The sequence below is a fragment of the Euprymna scolopes genome, chromosome 8, assembly GCF_053919585.1.
Source record: "Euprymna scolopes isolate OS-2025 chromosome 8, ASM5391958v1, whole genome shotgun sequence".
Lineage (NCBI taxonomy): Eukaryota > Metazoa > Mollusca > Cephalopoda > Sepiida > Sepiolidae > Euprymna > Euprymna scolopes.
In genome coordinates, this window is record NC_136489.1 from 162,874,680 (window position 1) to 162,901,144 (window position 26,465).

The 26,465-nt window shown below is 32.2% G+C and overlaps 1 protein-coding gene across 2 annotated transcripts in view; it reads left to right on the forward strand.

The window, feature by feature from the left end:
- Positions 1-25,756, forward strand: part of LOC145284013 (phosphatidylinositide 4-phosphatase SAC2-like) — a 697,431-nt gene extending 671,675 nt beyond the window's left edge. For both annotated transcript variants that reach the window (XM_080133105.1, XM_080133103.1), the window contains one exon: positions 24,879-25,756. In XM_080133105.1, coding sequence (XP_079989231.1) covers positions 24,879-24,994 — 116 coding nt within the window. In that variant the 3' untranslated portion in view covers positions 24,995-25,756. The remainder of the gene's footprint in view (positions 1-24,878) is intronic.
- Positions 25,757-26,465: the final 709 nt, after the last annotated feature.

The following is a 26,465-nucleotide window of genomic DNA, read 5'->3' on the forward strand; positions in this document are numbered from 1 at the left end:
AATGATGGACTCAGTCATTTCTTTTTTTTTTTTTATGGTGCAGAACTCAGTTACATATGTTAAGGCCTAAAACTGCATCGTTTGTTCATTTTCACCAGGATTTGACCCCCCCCCCGTCCCGGGGACTTTTGGGGCTAAATGGGTGTGTGTAAATGTTTAACTTAGTCATTTTTTTATGCCTCATTCACTGTGCACTCACGGGGGACCATGCATGCTTCACTTGTTTCAATTATATTTAAGCTTTAGGTTACCTCCTAGAATGATATATTATGATGGCCTTCGATCTTTTCAAGGGTGCACAAATATAAACGTATGTAAAATCCTGGCAGCTATGTGTGATGTTGTTTTTGCTTTTATTTCATAAAGCGATTATTTTTTTATCTTGAGATTCTATCACAAATAAATACACTAAACAAAAAGCATGTCAAGATTGTCTTTTAAGTAGGGAGTCACCACTTATCAAGGCCTGAAGGCCACTCGAGCATAAGGATTAATGAATGTAAAGTAGTAGTGTAGTAATGATTAATCGTTTAGATTGAGCAGAATTTAGATTAAGGGGACGGTTCAGCAAGAATTTGTTTACATTAGACTTGAAGGCTACCATTGACCAGTATGCAGGCCAGTGGAACAGGGTTCCACTGGCGGGCAGTTCTAGAAAAGAAGCTTATTTTATAAAATCTGCGTTTAGATTTAAGTACAGATAGAGAGTGGGGGGAAATTGTTGATAGTGGTTGTAGCTAGTCGAGTGTTTCTTGTGAAAGTTTGGCAAGGAGAGACTCTAAATTGGAATCTCAGATAAGCAATTGCAAGGAAAATAATGATAGAGCAGAGACAGGCTCATGACATCTTTTCTGTGGGAAAGAGATTGCAAGGAAACAAAAAGGACGTTACCTACTTGGTTTCGAAGCTGGTTTTGAACTCTATCAAGCCAAAAAATAAAGTGCACTGAGCAGCTTTTGCCTAGATGTGGCAACAGTACTCCATTTTAGGACTCTTATACAGATAGAGGATTGCATTGCACTGAGATACCTATTGGAGTAATAGAATGATCTGACCATTTTTCCAGCAATCTTGGCAACAGATTTGATGTATGTGTTCGATTTCAGATCAGGAGTGAAGGCCAGTCTCAGAATCTTGTTAAGACATGGAGCTTCCCCAAGATGAGAGTCATTCATTTCAATTGAGGCGAGATGGGGGTCATAGCGATTATGATAGAAAGAGATAATCTTGGTTTTCGATGCATTAAAATTAACCAGCCACCTTTTTCCCCATTGCATCACATGCTCAAGACCAGAAGAGAGAGAATCAGAAAGATTTTGGTCATTGCTGGCTTCTGAAGTGTTGCCATAGATTGGCGTATCGTCTGCATATATTTCTGTGAAGGATCTAAGAATGTGATTTTGGAGATCCTTGAAGACCAAGAAGAGAGCATTGATACTGTGAGCTTCTAATTTCTACCCACCGACGACTACTCTTATAAGCCTATCAGCAGGAAAGGATTGAATAATTGAGAGGATATTTCCAGCTATTCCGTAGATGGCGATCCCGTGAAGTAGACCTTTATACCATACCCTCTTTTCTTTATGTACAGTCGGATCATATTCAGTATCAAGGTTTACTCTGTCATTGTTTGCCGATTGAAAGACTCTATTTGTAAAAGTCAATTTTTGTTTCTTTTACATTCTTTGCTAATGAACAAAACTTAATATTTATTTTACAAATTTATCTCACGATTTTCTGTAAAACAAAGTAGGTGAAAACAAACTCAGCGTTTGATATGAGTGATACCTACATTACAATCTCGCACCTATGTTTGTCTGTGCTACCAGATCAGGCTGTCTGAAGATATTGAATTCTTGACATAAAATGCAGTGAACATTTATGTTTTTTGGGTACTGGTGCACTTATTGATCCGTGCTGAAATAATGACGTTATTATTTAAAAAGCCATTCTTAACATGGGAGGGGAGGGTGTTTTGTAACTATTCTATACTTTAACCTTACAATTGAAAAAAAAGAAACATATCATAAAACTTTAATTAAACTTGGAAATACGATTTAAAAAATAGCGCGGATCAGTAAGTGCACTCTAGTGCACTAGCACCGTTTTTTGTTTTATAATTCTCTTTTACCATGAGGTAAAATACCAGGTTGAGAAACTGGTGTGGTCTATCCTTCTCTTGAGGGTACCTGAGACTCTCTTAAGCCATGGTAGGCACCCCGTCTAGTGATGGCGTCACGATAAAAAATACCCTTGATAGCCCTGGCGAAGCATCAAGTATTCAGCTACCGACAAGATTTGAATTAGACTACAAACTCGTGTAGGGAGTTCAATCTCAGCTGCGGTCGTGCTGGCTGGATGGATTCTCTTTTGTAAAACTTAATTGTGTTCTGCAAAGCCCAAAATAAAAACAGCTTTTCTCTTTCTCCCTAACCCCCTTCCCGACTGGTTTCCTAACTTCCTTACAAATATTGAAAAATTGGTACCAGACATTAATACTATAACTCTTTTCCCTCTCCCATTGTAAAACTCATTCATGTTCTGCAGGGCAGAGAACAAAAACGACAAAATCCACTATAAAACAATCAAACCAAACACTACAAATTACCGATTGAAGATACGAAGAGATTGAAGAATAAAAACCTTCTACAAAATAACTGGATGCAACATGAATAACGCAAAAGGAGTTGATGTACTATACTGGATTTGGCATTAAAGAACCTGAAAAGGGTTGATATGCCATAAAAGAAAACAACCAAACCAGAACCTATGTTTGTCTTAACCATTTTTGTAACAAAGCCAGGTCTCATTATTATCGCCATACTATCTTTCACATTAATAGTATTACTACTTTATATTCTCGTTGGTAGTCTCGTTACAATGATACTAGTGTTAGAAATTGAGTACTGTTCAAGTGAGCTAGTCACTAATGATTCTACTATTCGAAGGTGCTGCCACCTGTGAGCTTTCTTTATGATAACTGAGTATCAGTAGCAGCCACACACTGCTCTCCAAAGAAAAAGAAAAAACAATGTTTCAGATTATTTATCTTCTATAATATAAATCTCAACTGTCTGTTTAAATGTATGTATGTATGTATGCATGCATGTCAATCAGCAAACAATGACAGAGTAAACCTTGATACTGAATATGATCCAACTGTACATAAGGAAAAGAGAGTATGGCATAAAGGTCTACTCCACAGGATCGCCAGGAGAAGCAAATCTCTGATTTAAAGAAAAAACATTAAGCGGGAGACCAGTACCCGCATTAAGCTCGTCTGCAGTTTAACTTGTTGCTAGCTATCTTGCTTTTGCTTGTTCTCAACATTTTGAACCGAGAGAGAGACTTAGCTGTCATACAAAGCTAAGAACCTGTAACAATCTTTCACGGAAAACACCCGTCTAGCTGAATCCACGGTGAAAAATTTCCCCCACTCTTTATCTGTGCCTAAATCAAAACGTGGATTCCATGAACAAAGCTTCTTTCTTAGAACTGCACGCCTGTGGAACTCTGTTCCGTGTGCCTGCTTCCAACCTGACTACAACTTGGATGTCTTTAAGTCCAACGTTAACAAATTCCTAATGAACCGCCCTCTTAAGTAAACACTTCATTAAATCTCCACACTAACGTACTGTACTTGCAATAACCCTTATCCCTGAGTGGCTTCCGGGCCTTGATAAGTGGTGACCACCGTGTAAAAAAAAAAAAAAAAATCATCTGTGTATAGATACTCCCTCAGACATTTGTCTATTAAAATGGTCCTGTGGCGGTGGGTTCTGGATATGACCTAAAACTATATCCGATGGTGAGGCCCCACCTTCCGGGCCTTGAGGAGTGTGGAGCCACCCTTTAATTGCCATTGCTCCCAGGTCCACTCTGACCCGGAGTGGTAGTACCTGTTAGGGTCCCAACTATGGGTTAAATAGAATCTGACTTAAAAAAAAATATACTCCATTAAAAATCGTTCCTTAAAATAACTAGATTCGGCATTAAATAACCTGAAAAAGGTTGATATGCCGTAAAACAAAAACAACCAACCAACCTGTGGCGATGGAAGTCATTTTTGGGTTCATGGACTTTAAGTGTCTGAGGGAGTGGCACTCGTCTGAAAAGACGTTGCAATCATCATGTATGTTTGTATAAAGAAAAAATGCTTCAGAGTGTTAATCTTCGATGATAGATGGCAGCAATTTTTCACCCGCTAACACGATTAAAGTTGTTTTATTTAATAATTCAGTAATATTCATGTAATTCCGACTGCATAATTTGGAAGCTACCATTCTAACTAATTAGAATTAACAAATAAAAAAATCAGTTGAAACCATTGTTTTTTATCTGAAAACTCCATTTATCAACTACAAAATCTCGTCCCAATTCTGTAGAAGTGCCAACAAAATCTTTTTTTCAAAATAAATTAATCATTCGTCTGATTAAGATCAAGCCACAAAGTAAATGTGGTATTTTGGTGATAGTGTCTAGCGAAAAGTAAGACCAGCAGTTTTTGGCAATTCAATAACCATCGACCCATATCTACGTCAAATCATAAAAAGAAACAAACATTAGGGTTTAATGTTTAAAGCAAAGGATGTATTTTATGATTATTAATTTTATTAAATATGAACAAACAAAAGACTCTGTTTAAATACAGTTTTTTGCTTTAATAAAATAACACCTTTAACCAATAAGAAGACATTTTTTAAACAAAAGAATCAAATCTCGGATCAATATCACATTAAGAGAAAGTCTGCATTTCATGTCTTTTTCCAAAGTTTTGACCTGATCGATAGACATGTCATCTATAATATAAATCTCACCTGTCTGTTTAAATGTATGTCCGCCTAAAACTTTCGACAGAGGTGACGGATTTTCATGAGATTGGTATCGTTTTGAAGCTCGGATGACAAATATTGAAAAATTGTCTAAAAACATAAATTCCTTTGTCCTCAACTTGGCATTTTCTTCAAGGAGGGGTCGCTTTTTTCACTGATATTTTCGAAAGTTTTCCCCTCTTTTCGATTGACTAGCCTTAATTAAGCTACTTGCTACTTCTGGTTTGGAGGTGGATGCAACGGCAAAAACATTACGTTTTTTTTTTTTTTTTTTTTTTTTCATTCTTTTCGTTATTCATGTGACGGGTTCGAGCCTGTCTGCCTACTACCACTCTTTTTTTTTAATTTTTGCTCAACACTCACCTCCAAACACCCGGGCAACGTCGGGCACCCAGGCTAGTTTGGAATAAGTTGAAAACAAGAGAAGAAGAAACGAAGGAAAACAAATGATGTGGAATCGTTTAAGGCCAAATAAAAATTATCACCATTAAATAGTTTAGCAGAAACTATGAGAAAATGAAACAGATTCTTCGTTAAATACAAAATAAATAAAACGGAACTAAAGATGAACGAGAGAAAAGAAATAGGAAAAAATAGACAAAAAAAAAACAATGGAAAAGAAAAAAGGAAAATATTAAAAGAATGAAAAAAGATCTTCAAAATTAACGCAAATAATTGGCACCAGAAATTGTTTATGCAAAACAGATGTGCATAGTGTTTCTTTTAAGGAAACAGGCATTTATGGTTTGGGCTGAAAAAAAAAAAGAGTTTGCAAAAATATGTAGCAGACTTTTGCTCTCTGAATTTTAACTTTTCCAAGGTAATATTTTTTGGCTTAAAATTTGAAAATTGGGGTTGGAAAAAAAAGTATATACGATTAGCGTTAAGTAAATAGAAATGTATGAAAAAATCGCTACATAAAAAGAAATGTATGAAAAATGTCATTATGTAAATAAAAGAAATGTATGAAAAATGTCATTATGTAAAAAAAAGAAATGTATGAAAAATGTCATTATGTAAAAAAAAAGAAATGTATGAAAAATGTCATTATGTAAAAAAAAGAAATGTATGAAAAATATCATTCGGTGAATACCGTTAATAAAAAATAATATTAAGTAAAAAAAAAATGCATGAAAAGTATCCTAAGTTAAAAAATGAAATGTATGAAAAATACCTTAAGTAAAAACAAAAATATATAAAAGTTATCATGTAAAAAAAATTATGAAAAGTTTCATAAGGTAAAACACGAAATGTGTAAAACATAGCATTAGATAATTATGTAAAAAAGAAATGTATTAAAAAAATCTAAAAAATAATGCATAAAAATATCATTAGGTAAAAAATGTAATGTAATAAAATATCATTAGGAAAAAAAAAGAAATATATGAAAAATATCATTAGATAAAAAAGAAATGTATGAAAAATATCATTAGATAAAAAAGAAATGTATGAAAAATATCATTAGATAAAAAAGAAATGTATGAAAAATATCATTAGATAAAAAGAAATGTTTGAAAAATATCATTAGATAAAAAAGAAATGTATGAAAAATATCATTAGATAAAAAAGAAATGTATGAAAAATATCATTAGATAAAAAAGAAATGTATGAAAAATATCATTAGATAAAAAAGAAATGTATGAAAAATATCATTAGATAAAAAAGAAATGTATGAAAAATATCATTAGATAAAAAGAAATGTATGAAAAATATCATTAGATAAAAAAGAAATGTATGAAAAATATCATTAGATTAAAAAGAAATGTTTGAAAAATATCATTAGATAAAAAAGAAATGTATGAAAAATATCATTAGATAAAAAAGAAATGTATGAAAAATATCATTAGATAAAAAAGAAATGTATGAAAAAATATCATTAGATAAAAAAGAAATGTATGAAAAAATATCATTAGATAAAAAAGAAATGTATGAATAATATCATTAGATAAAAAAGAAATGTGTGAAAAATATCATTAGCTAAAAAAGAAATGTATGAAAAATAGCATTAGGTAAAAAATGAAATGTATGAACAATAGCATTAGGTAAAAAATGAAATGTATGAACAATAGCATTAGGTAAAAAATGAAATGTATGAACAATAGCATTAGGTAAAAAATGAAATGTATGAAAAGAAAAATATTACGTCAAGAAAGAAATATGATATGAAAATATCATTAGTAAGACTATAAGAGAATATTATTTTCATTATTCTGACTCGAGTATATATTAGTTAAAACCTTACGTTTTGAGGTAGTAAAAAAAATTTCATTAGGTAAAATAGAAATCTATAAAAAAATGTCATTAGGAAAAAATACAGAAATCTGTAAAAAAAAGAAATATATGAAAATATCAAGTAAAATAAATGTATAAAATTTTTAAGTAAAAAATCTGTGTAAAATGTATAGAAACATCATTAAGTTAAAAAAAGAAATGTAAAAAAATAGCATTAGGTTATTACAAAATGTATAAAAAATATCAGATAAAGAAATGTATGAAAAATATTATTAGGTATAAATAATAAATGTATAAAAATATCATCTGGTAAGAATGAAAACCGTTATTAGGTAAAATAAAAAACTGTGTAAAAATATCAAGTAAAAAATGTATGAAAAAAAAGCAATAGGTAAAAATAAAAAGAAATGTATGAAAAAATAGCAATAGGTAAAAATAAAAAGAAATGTATGAAAAAATAGCAATAGGTAAAAATAAAAAATGTATGAAAAAAATAGCAATAGGTAAAAATAAAAAATGTATGAAAAAAATAGCAATAGGTAAAAATAAAAAGAAATGTATGAAAAAATAGCAATACGTAAAAATAAAAAGAAATGTATAAAAAAATAGCAATAGGTAAAAATAAAACGAAATGTATGAAAAATTAGCACTAGGTAAAAATAAAAAGAAATGTATGAAAAAATAGCAATAGATAAAAATAAAAAGAAATGTATGAAAAAATAGCAATAGATAAAAATAAAAAGAAATGTATGACAAAATAGCAATAGATAAAAATAAAAAGAAATGTATGACAACAATAGCAATAGGTAAAAATAAAAAGAAATGTATGAAAAAAATAGCAATAGGTAAAAATAAAAAGAAATGTATGAAAAATTAGCACTAGGTAAAAATAAAAAGAAATGTATGAAAAAATAGCAATAGGTAAAAATAAAAAGAAATGTATGAAAAAATAGCAATAGGTAAAAATAAAAAGAAATGTATGAAAAAATAGCAATAGGTAAAAATAAAAAGAAATGTATGAAAAAATAGCAATAGGTAAAAATAAAAAGAAATGTATGAAAAAAATAGCAATAGGTAAAAATAAAAAGAAATGTATGACAACAATAGCAATAGGTAAAAATAAAAAGAAATGTATGAAAAACTAGCACTAGGTAAAAATAAAAGATGTATGAAAAAATAGCAATAGGTAAAAATAAAAAGAAATGTATGAAAAAATAGCAATAGGTAAAAATGTATGAAAAAATAGCAATAGGTAAAAATAAAAAGAAATGTTTGAAAAAATAGCAATAGGTAAAAATAAAAAGAAATGTATGAAAAAAATAGCACTAGGTAAAAATAAAAAGAAATGTATGAAAAAAACAGCAATAGGTAAAAATAAAAAAAAATGTATGAAAAAATAGCACTAGGTAAAAATAAAAAGAAATGTATGAAAAAATAGCAATAGGTAAAAATAAAAAGAAATGTATGAAAAAATAGCAATAGGCAAAAATAAAAAGAAATGTATGAAAAAATAGTAATAGGTAAAAATAAAAAGAAATGTATGAAAAAATAGCAATAGGCAAAAATAAAAAGAAATGTATGAAAAAATAGCAATAGGCAAAAATAAAAAGAAATTTATGAAAAAATAGCAATAGGTAAAAATAAAAAGAAATGTATGAAAAAATAGCAATAGGTAAAAATTAAAAGAAATGTATGAAAAAATAGCGATAGGTAAAAATAAAAAGAAATGTATGAAAAAATAGCAATAGGTAAAAATGTATGAAAAAATAGGAATAGGTAAAAATAAAAAGAAATGTTTGAAAAAATAGCAATAGGTAAAAATAAAAAGAAATGTATGAAAAAAATAGCACTAGGTAAAAATAAAAAGAAATGTATGAAAAAAATAGCAATAGGTAAAAATAAAAAGAAATGTATGAAAAAATAGCACTAGGTAAAAATAAAAAGAAATGTATGAAAAAAATAGCAATAGGTAAAAATAAAAAGAAATGTATGAAAAAATAGCAATAGGTAAAAATTAAAAGAAATGTATGAAAAAATAGCAATAGGTAAAAATTAAAAGAAATGTATGAAAAAATAGCAATAGGTAAAAATTAAAAGAAATGTATGAAAAAATAGCACTAGGTAAAAATAAAAATAAATGTATGAAAAAATAGCAATAGGTAAAAATAAAAAGAAATGTATGAAAAAATAGCAATAGGTAAAAATTAAAAGAAATGTATGAAAAAATAGCAATAGGTAAAAAGAAATGTATGAAAAAATAGCAATAGGTAAAAATGTATGAAAAAATAGCAATAGGTAAAAATAAAAAGAAATGTATGAAAAAATAGCACTAGGTAAAAATAAAAAGAAATGTATGAAAAAATAGCAATAGGTAAAAAATATATAGGAGATGGCTTCAACAAGTTTACAGAGATTTTGCATAGGCATTTTTAAAATTATCGCAGACTCTTGAAAATTCAGTATGTTATTACTATACATCTTGTGAGACGACTGACCAATTTTTATGATTTTAGGTTCAAATGAACTACAGCAGGAATTGGAATACACCCTACTAAAGCCTGATCAAAAATGCAATCTGGACGTAAAGACACTGTAGAAGACCGAAATGCAATAAAATTTTGTTTAAAAAAAAAAAATTATTTTAAACTTGGGGAAAAAAATTTTTGTTTTTTAAACTTGAAAAAAAAAATAAATAAAAATGCCCCAGAAGCGTATGGAAAGCTTAGACTATTTTTAAACCATCTTGCATGAATCTAGCATCAGTTTTTAAGTGGCATAAGGGATTCAAGGAAGGTAGGGAGTCTGTGAGGGATGATGAGAGATATGGGAAGAGTAAGAAAGTAAGAACACCAGAGTTTGTTGGCCAAATAAAGAATTTTCTGAATAAAGACCATCGTGTGTCTATAGAGACAATGAGCGCACAGTTTGATGTCGGTGTGAAAATTGTACACACAATTATTAGCAAAGACCTAAAGATGTGGAAGATTTGCGCAAATGCACTAGTTATGAGAAAAGTGAAGAGATGAAGAAGGCTGTGACGAGAGTCATCGACACGCTCATGCAAGGGGACTTCTATGGGGCCTTCCAGAAGTTGCTGGAACAGTAAAACAAGTGCATTGCAGCCGGAGGAGAAGACTTCGAAGGGGGCTAGAGTTTCATGTGTGTACTATCAATGAAAGTGCCCATACAAAATAATTCTGGATACTTATTGAAAGCCCCTTGTAAAAATAGAATACATCACAATAAACATCATCTACATATGCAAATGTGTTGAAAAACTTCTTATGATGGTTATTGTCCTGAGAAAACAGTTTAAAGAATATGCTAGAATGCAAGACTGTGAATGGTGACCACAATGCGATGCGCATTCATATTTCAAATAGGTTTTCAAATATTCCAAGTTAATACAATTATAGACATGCCTTCTCCATTTGGATCCTTGGTTCTAAACTATTTTGTACTTTTTTTTTTGTTTTTTTTAAATCTTTTTCTATTCCATTTGTTATTCTGTCTGCAAAGACGATGTATGTTCATATTGTTGCATAATTCTATATGCATTCTGATTAAAATATATAACCAGAAAAATTTTTTCTAGAATTTTCTATGAGGATGAAATTGATTTATTGTGTAAAGGTCTAAACTTAGGGAAAATATTTATCTTGGAGACGAGAAATTTCAAATGCATCAGATCTTATTTGTTTATGATTCATGCAATTCTTTTTAGTCTTATTTTTTTTATTTTTATTTTTTTTAAAGCTTCCAGGGAAAATGAAGATGATTCTGGCAATTTAAACAAATATTTAGATGATTAGTAGGGCTAGGACAACAGCAGATTCTTTCCATTGTTTTAACTATCGAGTGTGTATCTGTTGATATCTTATGTTTTTATATAGAGTGATATGGTTCTCGGTTGATTAACTGTGTCGGATATATACTCGAGAGTCAAAACAATGAAAAGAATATGCTGTTGTCATAGGCCTAATGATAATATAACAAAAATGAAGAAAAACTTTTATCGTGTATTTGTCACGGAATGAAGATTGCATATTCCAAAAATCACTAAAATTGATCAAGTAGTTTTTTTTGTTGTTTTTTTATTAATGAAAAGCAAATTTGCCTTTTTTTTTAACAATAAAGGCCAAAGCCATTTTTTTTTTGTGAAGAACATAATAAGGGGAGGTAACCAGTGATTATTTCGGGTTCTTTGTTATTGTAGCAAAATTCGAAAATTGAAAGATTAAATTTCAAGTGAAATCAATATCTACTGTTTTTGAAGACAATTAAAGGAAACTATTAAATTATAACACCATTAATAGTAGGAGCACTAGGAACACTACCAAAAAAAATGTGAAAAGTGAATAAGAGAGATTGGATTCAGAGGGGCGGCTGATAAGATACAATGGACAACAGTAATAAAAACTGCTGGAATATTAAATCAACAAATTTACCGAATTTCCATTACTAATGATAACTATATTGACCAATTTCTACTGTACACTCTTTAACCCTTATCCTCGAGTGGCCTTTTTGCCTTGATAAGTGGTGAAGCCTATTTAAAAACAAAATCTGGAATGGTTATCAAAAGAGGTGGGGAGTACTGGAAATCTGGGGATGCTTGTTGTCACTCCAGAGAACATTACAAGTTGTTCTTAAAGGGAAATCTTTGATGATGGCCTGTGTGACTACGCCTAGTGAGTAACCAATAATAAATACTCGGCTTGGCTCAGTATGATATAGAGCTATGACAACAGCATATTCTTTTCATTGTTTTGACTCTCGATTGTGTATCCGTTGATATCTTATATTTTTATGTAGACTGATGTGGTTTACGGTTGATTAACTGTGTCGGATATATACTCGAGAGTCAAAATAATGAAAATAATATGCTGTTGTCATAGCCCTAGTGATTAAATATGTTTTGATTCACAGTGTCATTTTTCTTTTTTAAATTGTACATTTTTGATCCCCCAATAGAGGAGGGATTGGATCTAGTAACTCACGTTCGTTCATCTATTTGTTTGTTTATACTTTTCTCAATAACCACAGCTTGAATTTTTTTTTGAAAGTTTGTGCAAGCATTAGGCATGGTGAAAGTACATTTTTGCCAGAACGCATTTTCTGGGATAACTCTGGTTGCTCCCTTAGGGGTCATTATAGGGATAAAATTGCCCCCAAATCGTTCGTCTGTTCGTTTGTTAGTATTTTTCTCAATAATCATGCTTTGGATTTTTTTTTTTAATTTTGCACAAACATTAGTCATGGTGAAAGTTTTGCTAGAATGGATTTTCTGAGATAACTCTTGTTTCTCCTCTAGGAGGTACTATAGGAGTAAAATTGCCCACAAATCGTTCATTTGTTCGCACTTTTTTCAATAACCTTAGTTTTTGTTTTAAATTTTTCACAAACATTAGTTATGATGAAAGTAAATTTTTCACTCCTGGAAGGGGACCGGGCATGCTCGGCTTGTTCAGAAAGATATGTCATTACTCTAAATATGTCACCTATGAAATCTTTAATAAAATTAATCAAATATTTGCGGGTAATATGAACTGGAACAAATACATAGATACAATCTAATCAGTTTTTAAATAAAGTTCAAAATAGACTTCGTAGCCTCGTAGGAGATGTCCTTTTCTCTTCCTTGCAACCTTTATCTCACAGAAGAGATGTTGCGAGTTTGTCTCTGATGTATCGTTATTTTCATGGAAAGTGTTCGAATGAGCTTCAATCTATGGTCCCCCCTCGCCAAACTTTCACAAGAAACACTCGTCTAGCTGTAAACACTATCAATAATTCCCCCCCCCCACTCTTTATCTGTGCCTAAACCTAAACGTAGATTCCATGAACAAAGCTTTTTTATTAGAACTGCACGCCTGTGGAATTGTCTTCCGTTTTCCTGCTTTCCGGCTGACTACAATATGGTTGTCTTCAAGTCTAACGTAAATAAGTTCTTGATGAGCCGTTCCATATAAGTTATCAAATTTACCAAATTTTCATTACTAATGATTACTATAATGTCCAATTTCTACTGTACACTCTTTAACCCTTATCCTTGAGTGGCCTCTTGGCCTTGATAATGTGGTGATGCCTATGTAAAAAAAAAAAAGAAAAAAAAAGGACATTGCAAAGGCTGCTGCAAAGAAGGTAGAAACTATTCACACCTGAGAGTATCCTGTACCTCTACAAGGCCACCATTCACCCATGCATGGAGTATTGTTGCCACATCTGGGCTGGTGCATCTACCACTAGTTTCCCCCTCTCAGATAAAGTCCAAAAAAGAGTTGTCAATCTAATCAGTCCCCCTTTACCAACTAAGCTCCAGCCCCTGTCCCATCGCCACAATGTTGCATCACTGTGCCTGTTTTACAAATATTTTAATGGAATGTGTTCTGATGAACTCGTTTCACTTGTACCCCCTCAACGTATGTATCCCCGAAAAACCCTTTCAGCAATAAGATCTCACCCCCCCTTCACTGTTGTCGTTCTTAAATGCCAGAAAGCTTTCTATTCTAATAGTTTCTTCCCTTGAACAGCTAGACTTTGGAATTCTCTTCCTGCAGCCTGCTTCCCTTAAACTTCCATTTAAACTTCTGCATATCAGTACAGCCAGGGAAACTATTAGAATAGATGTCAGCTCTACTCCATAATCAAGTTACTTGAATTGATTTTTTTTCTACACGTTACAATAAATAAAAAAAAAAAGACGCGTTGAATTTTTTAAATAGAGCTGTAGTGTTGGTTTCTTTAGGGCGACAAATTTATCGTTCCACCCTGTATTTCTTGGCGTAATCTCATACATTTTATGATTCAATGATTTTCTGGGACAAATATTTGAACTATTTTTTTTTTTTTTTTTTAAATAGAATATATTGGCAAAATTGGGTAATTTGCTTGTTTCAAGTTTATAAGAAGAGTTCATTTGGCTTAGGATTCTTTTATCCATTTTGAACTTCTTGTGTGATTGTGAAAAAAACTGTATGGATTCGAATATTTTTACTCAGTTTTTTGTTTACTTTCTTTGAAACCTTGATTCGTTATTTTCTATTCATAAAATGTTTTTGTTTTTGTTTTAGGATGAATATTGCATGGTTTCTTAGCAATGGCCTCCATCAAATTATTGAATATTGTACATAGTGAGGTTTTTTTTAAAAAATGCTCTTTTCATAATGTGCATTTCAAATGGTTACACGTTCTACGCGTTACAATAAGAAAAAAAAAAATTGAATTTTTCGTTTTTGCAACATTAATGGGTAAATCAATCCATCAATGGTTACAGAATATTTGGAAAAAAAAAAATTTATCTCTCAGAATTCACATTAATTTTGGATTATTACAAAAGATTTCTACAAGAGTTCAGTAAAATCAATTCATTTTCCTTTATTAACAAAATTTCATCACCATTTGCTCCATGTGTAGTATCTGTTCTGCAAATGCTGTAATCAAAGTAATATGTGGCGGCAACTCCACATATCAGACCATTGCTCTTGTAGCCAACAGTGTTTGGTCAATGTGGGGGAAACCCTTCATACCAGACAATTTTGGCCATGCAAGAGTGCCTCCTCGGGGGAGCTGGTTCCCTCTCTCCGTCTCTTCACATTAAAGAAACGACCCTGTGTTTAATTTGTTCTTGTGAGGAAACAAATAGCCAGTATTTGCTTTCATGATTTGACCTCATGCCTTTATTTGGATCTTTCTACTGCTCCAGAAGATATCTCGCTACTGATGCAATTCTTTATCTATATAAAAGCCAAGTAAGTCCAAGGATGGAGTACTGCTGCCACATCTGGGCAGGAGCTGCTAAAAACAGCCTATCCTGCCTTGACAGAGTACAAAATAGACTTCGTGGTTTAGTGGGGGATGCCCTTTTCTCTCTCCTGCAATATCTCTCCCACAGAAGAGACGTTGTGAGCCTGTCTTTGTTTTATCGATATTTCCATGGCAAGTGCTCGTCTGAGCGTCAATCTCTGGTCCCCCTCGCCAACCTTTTATGATAAACACCTGTCTAGCTGAAACCACTATCAATAATTTTCCCCACTCTTTATCTGTGCCTAAATCAAAACGTAGATTCCATGAACAAAGCTTCTTTCTTAGAAGTGCACACCTGCGGAACTCTCTACCACTTGCCTGTTTCCCTCCTGACTTCAACTTGGATGTCTTCAAGTCCAACATAAACAAATTCCTGATGAACTGCCCCCTTAAGTAATGACACTTTATCAAATCTTCAATACTAACGAATACTACAACACTACCCCATTGATCACTGTACACACAATAACCCTTATCTCCGAGTGGCTTCTGGGCCTTGATAAGTGGTGACCTCGATGTAAAAAAAAAAAAAAAAAAAATAGTAAATCGTAAATAATGTTAGGCTCTCGTCAGCCATGTTGTTTCTGTTGGCTGACGAGAGCCTAACATCATTTACGTTTTACCATCAACTGGTCCACTTTATGTTGGGCTTGAAACCGACGGTACCAATGTTTTTCTGAACTTCTGTACAGTTAAATGAATAAATATTAAACTCTTATATCGAAAAAGGTTTTTTTTGTAATCGAGCACTTTGTTGGAATTCTTTCCCACAAAACAGTAAACAAATATATATATATATATATATATATATATATATATATATGAACAAATGATTAATAAAACATGTTAAAAAACATCTTGAAAAAGCGTTAAAAACATTTAATTTTAAAAAGGAAGCACAAGTAATCCGCGGAGTTTCGAAGAAATACTCTCTTTCTCATCAAATGAGCAGGAATTAGCAAAATGCGGGATCGGATTTTGCATGTAAAAGTATTTAATGAAACCACAAGTAAGTCACAGGTCTTACTTGGTTAAAAAAGGGTGAGGTAAGGGGAATAGGAGGTAAAAGAGAAATGATAAAAAGTTTTCACATGAATGGATAGTCCGGTGAAGGGTAAAAAATCCAAGAATGGTAAAATCCAAACACGGTCGAATTAAAAACTTCCAATCCAACAGGTAAGTTCCAAATGGTCCAAAATGATCCAAAAGGCAGAATTCCTTGGAAAAAAATCACACATGGAATGAGTTCAAAATCATTAAAAGAAAAGTTCAAATGTGAACAGAAAAAGCACTGGAGAGAATATTTAAAACACGTCTGCCAAGGCCGGAAAACAAGTAAATATATAGATATATATGTGTGTGTCTGTGTCTGGTCACGAATATGCTCCTATATGGCTGACTATTTTAAAAAACTGATTACATATAATGATAGAAGATGTATCGAGACACAGGAATTGGTATATTTGATCTAGCAGAACGGTGGTTCATTAAAATTGTGGGGCTTGTGTTCGCGCCTTGTCCACAAAGTATGGAAATAAAAAATTTAAAAATGAACAAAAAAAAAAACGTAACAAGTGTTTTTGATATAGATGTACATAATAATACTTTGATAAGTATGTTTTAACTTAAATAGGGATGATATAATAAAATTGTGGGGTCTGAGTTCGCGCCTGGCCTCCATAGAATGGAAATAGGCACAAACTTTGATAAAGACTTTTCATATCTATCTGCATAAGTATACTTTGATAATTATGTTTCAGTTTGAAGAAATATGGTATAATAAAATTATGGTTTGTTCGTTCGTGTCTGACCTCCATAGAAGTGAAATATGTCACAAAGTTTAACAAGATTTTTTTAATATAGATCCACAGAATATTGTGATAAGGGTTTCAGTGTGAACAAGTATGGTATAATAAATTATGAGGTCTATCTATTTTATTTTTACTTTCATCATATTTTGCTTTGGCTTTGATACCCCCAAATTCAACCCAAATTTACAACCCTTCATTTTCATAACCTATCATACTTTCATAAATCAGAGTCCATTTTCTGTAGGCTGTTTTTGAACCCAGTCAACGACGGGTACTTTTGCTAGTATATATATAACTTGAGTTCCATCGGTTATAACCGAAACTAAAACTAATGGAGAATTCTTAGTATAATTATTTATTACAAGAAATGGAAGAAAAAAAGATGTAAGCGTGACACACAAAAGAACACGCACGCTATCGTATTAATATATAAATTAAACTAACAAGCAATTCATTTCATTAACCCTAATATCAAAGTGAGTTTTGGGCTTGTTAAAAGATGATTCATTTAGTAGAAAAACAATTTTTTTTTAAAATTAAGTACAAAAAAAAAACATCAAGTCAACAAATTTATTGATTAAATTCTATGAAGTCTAATGTTTGTTAAACCCTGAAGGCTTTTTATAATCAAGAAAAAAAAAACATGGCTGCCCATTTTATTATTCAAGTGTGTTGTAAAAACAGTAAAAAAAAAAAAAAAAGCTGCAGTTAAAAATGCTACATAAATGATTTGAACACATAAGGAAAGAGCAATTTCCTACAGCGAAAAATCAAGGGATTTATTTTTTTTTTTTAAATGCGTTTTGTTAATAGCTACTCAAATAATTCAAGTCTTTTTATTTCTATTTTTTTTTAAATAAAAATGAGAAAATCCAACTTAATTACAAGATATTGAATTAAATTTAAGAAAATATTTAATTGCTTTAAATTTTCATCCATTTTTTCAAACTGTCATTCATGCATATGTGAAATTAATTTTATCTTTATTTTATCGATTGAGGTTCTTCAAGAGTTTGTTGTTGTCCAGGATAGTTTGTCATTTTACTCGTTAGAATCAGGATATTCTGAAATCTTGTAGATAAACCAAATCGATGTCTAACAATGTAAGGATTTTTTTTTTTTTGCTTTCAAGAATCAGAAAGAAACTTCATTTCTAAAAATGTGGAATTGCTGAATAGTAATTTAATTGAAGAATAAATTTTTTTTTTTTAAGACAGAACTTTTTTTGTGGTGGAGAGATTTCATGCCAACTGTAATGGTGCTTAAAGAATCACACTGCAACACTGCCAATGAAACCTGTTGCAAGAGCCTTCCCATTTTGCAAGGTTCATTCTTTAACTTAGACATAATCTCAATAATCGTGCTAAGAAACATGGTTTTGTGAGGTCCAATGATTCCAGAAGCTTCTATTGCCGCTTAAGTAAAAATAATCTGCCTGCAAAAGAAGATTGATTTTTATTTTACTCACCGCATCTCGGGCAACAAACTATGGTTTATATACAGGGCTTTACATTGCGAGTGAAACAGTCGCATTTGCGAGTGATTTTTCAAAGTGACAAGAAATAATTAAACACTACTGAGTGAAAAATATCTTTTCAACTTTTTTTTTTAATAAAACGAGCAAAGTCAAGTTATTTAAGCAATAAAAGGTTTAACAAAACAATGTACTTGTTATTTTAACAAAGGCTGTTCAAAAAAAACATCTGAGGAAATTCGAATGTTTATTTGTTCAAGTATCAATATAAAATTTGTTGTATATTTAGAATTACACTTATTTAAAAAAAAACACAAAAAAATCTTTATGATGTACATACTCGTCACAGAACGAAGATGTCATATTCCAAAAATCAGGTGGGTTTGGCTAGTAAACGAAAATATTTAATTGTCAAAGGTCAACTAAAGATAAATTTGTCCGTAGAGACCTGATATATTATTTAAATTTTTTTTTAGAATCCTTTGAGATGAGGAATCATAATTTGTGTATCCATTTTTTAAATTTTTTTTAATTTAATTTTATTTTTATTTTGCAGACTGTTATCCTTATCTTCATACTTACTATTTTTTTCACCACGTTTCAACCAACTCATCCTCTCTCCTTCTTCAAGTAGGTAACCATGATGGATTAGGAATGCTGAGCCTGACTGCATTCCCAGTAATTACTGCCTTCCATAATTGTTGTTGTTTCCCCATGTTTTGGCCGACTGATTCTCTAGCCTGCTTTGGGTAGGATTGAAGCTGCTATGTTCAAACAATGCTCATTTGGAACTGAAGAGACTCAACGCTTCTATCCACTGTGTCATGGGCCCTGAAGGGTTCTGATTTTACGTGGCGCTGTGGATGGAGGCATAGAGTCGCTACGGTTCCAGGTGAGCATTGTCCAAGGATTAGTTGGCCAAACGTGGTGAGACACCAAAAACTATTGGAGGCAGTAATTGCACAAGATACAGTTACAAGACTCAGCAGTCCTATCTCATCATGGTTAACCACCTGAAGAAGGCCAGAGGATAAGTTGGGCAAAACATGGGGAAACAACAACTATGAAGGTGATGATAACAGTACGCAAATGTGCGTGCGTATATATATATATATATACATATATGAACTCTTTTTCTGGGTCAACGGCCAACTAGCACCGTGTATATTTGTGTGTGTGTGTATATGTGTATTGGGGTGGAGAGGGCTCCCGTAAGCCGTGGTGAAGGCAACCTTTCTAGGAGAAGCAAATCTCTGATTTAAAAACCATAAAGCGGGAGACCAGTACCCGCATTAAGCTGGTCTGCAGTTTAATTTCTGCTGGCTATCTTGCTCTTGCTTGTTGCTGGATCTCAGCATGTTGAACCGAGAGAGAGACTTAGCTGTCGTACAAAGGTAAGACTCTGTAACATCATCTTTGTATAGATACTCCCTCAGGCATTTGGGCTCATGGATTTTAAATGTCTGAGGGAGTGGCACTCGTCTGACAAGACGTTGCAATCATCATATATATATATATATATATATATATATATTAGTGATGGGACGATTCCAATATTTTTTCCCCGATTCAGTTACTGATTCCGATTCTTTATACATCTCTAAATGTTTATACTATAAAAGTATTATTTTGTCCCGATTATTGTAAAAGCGCATTTTAAATGTACATATATTTTCTCAAACATAAAAACACACTGGAAGTTTAAAGCAGCAAATATTTATTGTTTTATTATTGCTACTAGCGGTTGAAGAGATTTCTTAACCTAAAATCAAATAAAAAAGATGATTTAAGGAATCAGTTTTGGCATCGGAAAATAGGTGCAAATTTTTCTGATTCCAATACCCCAAAAAGTTTTTTTTCGATTCTGGATTCCGATTAATCGTCCCAACACTATATATATATCTATAATATAAAGCTGAATGTGTGTGTGTGTCTGGTCACGAATAGGCTCCTATATGGTTGACTATTTTAAAAAACTGATTACATATAATGATAAAAGATGTATCGAGACACAGGAATGGGTATGTTTGATCCTGCAGAACGGTGGTTCATTAAAATTGTGGGTTCTGCTTTCGCGCCTGGTCCACAAAGTATGGAAATAAAAATTTTTAAAATGAAAAAAAAAACGTTAACAAGTGTTTTTTTATATAGATGTACATAATAATACTTTAATAAGTATGTTTTAACTTAAATAGGGATGGTATAATAAAATTGTGGGGTCTGCGTTCGCGCCTGGCCTCCATAGAATGGAAATAGGCACAAACTTTAATAAAGACTTTTCATATCTATCTGCAGAAGTATACTTTGATAATTATGTTTCAGTTTGAAGAAATATGGTATAATAAAATTATGGGATGTTCGTTCGCGCCTGACCTCCATAGAATGGAAATATGTCACAAAGTTTAACAAGTTTTTTTAATATAGATCCACAGAATATTGTGGTAAAGGTTTTAGTGTGAACAGGTCTGGTATAATAAATTATGGGGAAGAGGAGGAGACAACGGGAAGCCGTCCGTTGTCTTCTGAGTCCAAATCAAATCTCAACGATTCAGCTAACCTGATCACATGACTCACACGCAATCAAATCAACTGATCTTTTACTTCCGGTCAACGTGTCTACACTATAACTCACCTCTCCCCCTCTCTCTTTCTCCCTCTCTCTATTCCTTAACATTTACAACCCTTCCTTTTCATAACCTATCATACTTTAATAAATCAGAGTCCATTTTCTGTAGGCTGTTTTTGAACCTAGTCAACGATAGGTACTTTTGCTAGTATATATATATACACACACACACAGAGTACCGTTAAAATCAAGGGACAAAATTTTAAAACCTAATATAAAACCTAGAAATAACAGCTGTGAAAAGCTGAAATTTTGACAACTGGTAGTCGTTATCATCCGTAATAACATACTAAAATTTGAATCATTTGGAAAGGATAGAAAAATAAATATAACAATTATTTATTTCTAACAAATATTAGGTTTTAAAATTTTGTCCCTTAATTTTGGACGCTACCGTATATAAATGCACAGACTATGGTTTGGGAACTTGACAAAATTACCAGTCAAAGATATCAGGGTGTATATAATAGTATGATATGAATATACAGCGGAGTCTCCTCCTGCTTTTGCGAAAATATTTGAATCATTAATCAATCACCTCCAAAATGCGAAACTTCTTTCTGACATACAAGTATGGATTTATATCCTTGGCCTTCGGGCCAAGATCAAAGTGTAGCATCTGTTCCGGCAGATGCTGCGCTTGAGATAATTTGTACCAGTCAATGGAGGGGAAACCCTCTATACTGGGACAATTATTATTTTTGGTAACCAGAGTGACCCCTTTTAGGGGAGCTGGTTTTTACCTCACATTAAAAACGGCCTTGTGCCTAATTTGTTCAGTGGGGGAGCAAATAAACACCATCTGTTCCGGCAGATGCTGCGCTTGAGATGGTTTGTACCGGTCAATGGAGGGGAGGCCTTCTATACTGGGACAATTATTATTTTTGGTAACCAGAGTGCCCCCTTTTTGCCTACTTTTAGGGGAGCTGGTTTTTACCTCACATAAAAACGGCCTTGTGCCTAATTTGCTCGGTGGGGGAGCAAATAAATACCATCTGTTCTTTAGATGCTGCACTTCTATTTCTTGTTCTCTTTCAGTGGAGGAGAAATCCTTCACGACTGAGACAATTTTTATTTTTGTACCTTTTCTCCACGTTAAAAAACGACCCTGGTGTCTAACTCTGTCCCGTGGGGAGGCATAGTAAATAGGTACAAGTATGGATTTAGTCATTCTACTGAGAATATTCTACTGGTCATCTCCGAACACATTTACCTGGAGAAGCTAGGGCGGTAGCAATTTATATATTGAAAGCCTTGACAAGCTCTGTCTTGAAGGTTTTCTGAAAATTGATTTGTACGATATTATTGGGCAAATATATAATACTAGCAGAGGTATCTGGCGTTGCCCGGTATTAAATGTAATGCAAAATTCCGTTAAAAAAATATGAAGTAAGAACAAAAACGGGGGAAAACAAAACTGAGACATGTGCATGTATTTTTTTTTTTTTCTAAACAGTCACTTCTTGTAAATAAAAGAAAAATACTGTAGTTGAGATTGAAACCAAAAACCTAAAGATAGTGAGTCAAGTACGATAACCATTTGGCCAGCTTGCCACGTTTTTTAAAAAGTGTTTTAAAACCTACTTATTCTAAACATGATGTGATCGATTTTTCGCATGCGCAGTCGTGAAACAGTTGACAAAAAAAAATCAGATGACTTCCAAGTACCAATTTTTAGATTTTGACCCGTTAGAAGCCCCTTTTTTCCAGAAGAAAACGGATTAAAAAGTTTTCTACATGTCTGAATGCCCTATATACTAAATTTCAAGTCTGTATATCAAAAATTGAGTATATAGGTTGAGAAGTGTCCTCACACACACATTCTCACTTTTGTAGATATGTGGATAATCAGATCTTTCTTAGCGCAAACAGATAATTTTCAATGGCTGTGTTACATGATAAGGGCTGTCCCCTTTTCATGTAAGTATAAAAATGGAGAATTTAGTTTAAATGTAAAAATGAAATAGAATAGACGAAATTCAAACCTCGTAATTTAGGTTTAGAAATAGATTACGAGAGAGAATTAGAAAATGGAATGTAAATCAGACCATTGTTTAGCTTAGAGATAAAATAGTTTTAAGAAAAGGAATGTGCATTTGTCAATTCTGTTATGAAATTGAATTGAGGAATGCAACTATAGGATAATTTAATAAACATGTTTTTAACATATTGGAAATATAGGTTACTGGAAATATAGGTTAAAATTCCTTTTGTAAACAAAGGGAAAAGTTTTGGACACGCATTTTCAGAACACATGAAAGAAGACACATGTTTTAACATGTTGTACGACGTCATGGAAAATGGGAAGTTCTCGATATAGTTAGAAACTTTAGGGTTAAGCAGAGAGAGTCGGAGGACGACAGACGACAGTCTGGAGTCCAGAGATGGACAGTCGAATGTCTGGAAGCGAAACGGTCATCTTTGAAACATAGAATGTAAAACTTTGAATTCCTGACTAAGAAAACCACCGACCGGTAGAAGAAGAAATAAACGTATCATCGTGTTTTTATAAACGTCGTCTTTGTGTTGTAATTCTACCAAAAGGTAAAGTGAAATTGTCATTATATGTCTTATATATATCATGTGTTTTAAAATGTCTTCACATACACAATGTCTCTACATCTCATATCGACAATGTGAACAATAAGACTGTCTCAACACTGTCTCATCACTCTAAGATCTTCTACTACACTTCTAAGTATGAACATTTTATATATATGAATCTCTTCATAACACGAACATAGAATGCAACATCTCTCTTAATAAGACTCTCTAAGGCTCACTTTTAATAAGACTTCCTAACAACGAACAATAACAACAACAACAATAATAATAATAATAACAACGAACAATAACAATAATAATAATAATGAAACCACTATATAACAGCTGTACATTTAAACAATATGACATAATCCTGTAGCAGCCATTATACAGGTCCCCAAGGAAAGAGTGAGGGTCATGCAGTGGGTCGTCCATCAGAAAGTGAATCCAAAACATCTTTTGTGTGATGACGAAAGTTCACTTATGCAAATGAGCATTCGTTCCGCATTTTTAGGTTCGATTCGCATTTAAACACGTGAAGCATGCATGGTCCCCCGTGAGTACACAGTGAACGAGGCATAAAAAAATGACTATGTTCAGCATCCCACCCCCACCCCCACCCCATTTAGCCTCAAAAGTCCCCAGGGGATGTCAAATCCTGGTGAAAATGAACAAACGGTGCAGTTTTAGGCCTTAACATATGTAAATTTGAGTTCTGAACAAGGCAAAAAAAGAAATGACCAAGTCCATCATTTGCACCCCCTCCCCCCCCCCCATTTAGCCCCAAAAGTCTCCAAGGCCTTAACATATTTAAATTTAAGTTCAGCACCATGCAAAACTGCTAAATAGGCATACACAGAAAATTTGGGACAAATATGGTAAAATAGTCCCAAAAATGGAGTGTTTTTTATTAGCCCTGGAAGAGCCCCTTGGGGCACACTCAAGAGTTATCGCGAAGTATAGGCAAACAAAATTATATGGAAATCAGTTAGTTACAACTTTTCAGAAAGTTTTGTAAAAATCCTTGGCATCAATTTTTTTGTTTTCAATAAGCACAAAGGTATCGATTTTAGCCATTTTAACCCGAAAGGCACTCCTGGGGGGGGGGGGGGCAACCGGAATTTTGCTTGGAAAATCTGTTCTGTTACTTTTTTACGCATGACATGTGTAATGTTTGCGGAAAATTTCCAAAAATACAAAGACGTAGTTATTGAGAAAAGTGCAGACAGACGAACGGATAAACGGACAAGAGTGAATTTACAGGTCCACCTTCCTTTTGTCGGGGGGGGGGGGACCAATCAAAAAGTTGACACTTACCTCATGATGGCAGAATGAAAAGTTGATTTGACTAGTTGAGACCACATCGAGTGTTCAATGAGAGAAAAGGAGAAAAATAATTTTTTTTTGTTTTTTCTAACAATCTGCTGTCAAATTTGAAATGCCTCATTTATATCAGTCGATTGAATTTCAAAACAATTTTACTTTTAACCGTCATGTAATTTCCAATTTCTCGAGTTTTAAATTCCTTTTCTTTTTCCCCTTTCTCATTACAGGTATGTCTAATCTGATTCTTCCATTATTTCTAAAATATCCAATCAAGGCTCAAAATGAATCACCTCAGGTATGTGTGTATCCTATGTTTTTTTTTTTCACAAGAACAATTTATTAGAAATGCATTTCATTTGGTACGGGCAAAAATGGGCGACGTAGTTTTGAAAGCCGATTTATCATAATTTTCTTTGCAGGTTTCTGACTACTTTTTTTTATTGTATTTGAAAGATTAAAAACTAAAGCTAATTTCCAAAAGGAAAAAAAATATTTGTACACGTGAAAAAAAAAAAAAGTTATAAAAAATGTTTTCACAGCGAGCTACCCAATTCAGCTAAATTTTGAAGTTAAATAAATTCATTGTAAAAATCCTTTAAAAGATAAATATTAATTTTCTGAGTCTATTTCAAAGATAATTAGTAAAGTCCTAAGATATTGAATTAAATTAAAAAAAACAACACCTTGTTTGTACAAAAAATAGCTTAATTCAGCCAAAAAACGAGCGATTTTGCTCTTCAAAAGTCGCAACAAATGAAAGTTTTGTAAACGCGGAATATACGGAAGTCCAAAATTTCAGCCAGTCTAAAGACTGAAAATGACATCATATAATTAAAAGGGAGGAAGGAGAGTGCTAGTTTTCTTTTTTTTTTTTTTTTTACCAAACGTGCATCCGCACGTTCCTATACTGAATGTTTGTTTCATTTTTACGATTTTTTAACTTATTTTTCTATGTTCCTGTTTATAACTTTAATTTTTTAACAATATTTTTCAAGAGCATATAAAAATTATTTTATGCCGAAAGTTTCACAATCATGCAAGCAAGGAAAATATTAAAATCTTGCATATAAAAATCATGCAAAACCTGTAATTTAAAAAAAAAAAAGGTAGAAATATTTTTTGCTATTATAATTTTTTTTGTGAAAACATTCAATAAACAATGCTTAATTCAATGATAATATTGGTAGTTCGAGAAATTAATTTTTCTTTGAGTTATATCGAATTCGTTAATACAGATTTTAGAGGCATTTTTCGTAATGTTCCTGTAAAAATGAAATATATTTTTTTAATTGTTATAATTTACAATGCTTTATTTTCATTAAAAAAAAAAGCGAAAATAAATTCATTTTTTTTTTTTTTACTACAGAAAACCATAACTTGAAAGGGTTTTTATTTTTATGTTTAAACAGAATAATACATTTTTACGAAGATTTAAATAAAAATGAGTTCAATATATTTCGTGATCATCTATATGAATAAAATGAACTCATTTTTTCCCGTCTGATTTTGACATTAATAGGATTAAAAATCAAGATATTTCATGCAAATATAATATGCACAAACGGCAGAACAATATCTGAGGTGTGTTATAGGCTTATTATTTCTCAAATTCCTCGATAATCTTAGATTTCTATACTTTTTCTGCTGAGAAGTCACGGCCAAAATCGGTTAAGATCAATGGAAGTGGTAAAATATTTTCTCTCTAATAAATTCCTCCTCCCCCTGCCACCACTTAACACCGTTTGGGGATCGTTCACAAGGAACAGTTGAGAAGAGAACACCGGTTTGGCTTCGTAGTTCTTTCATGTGAAGTT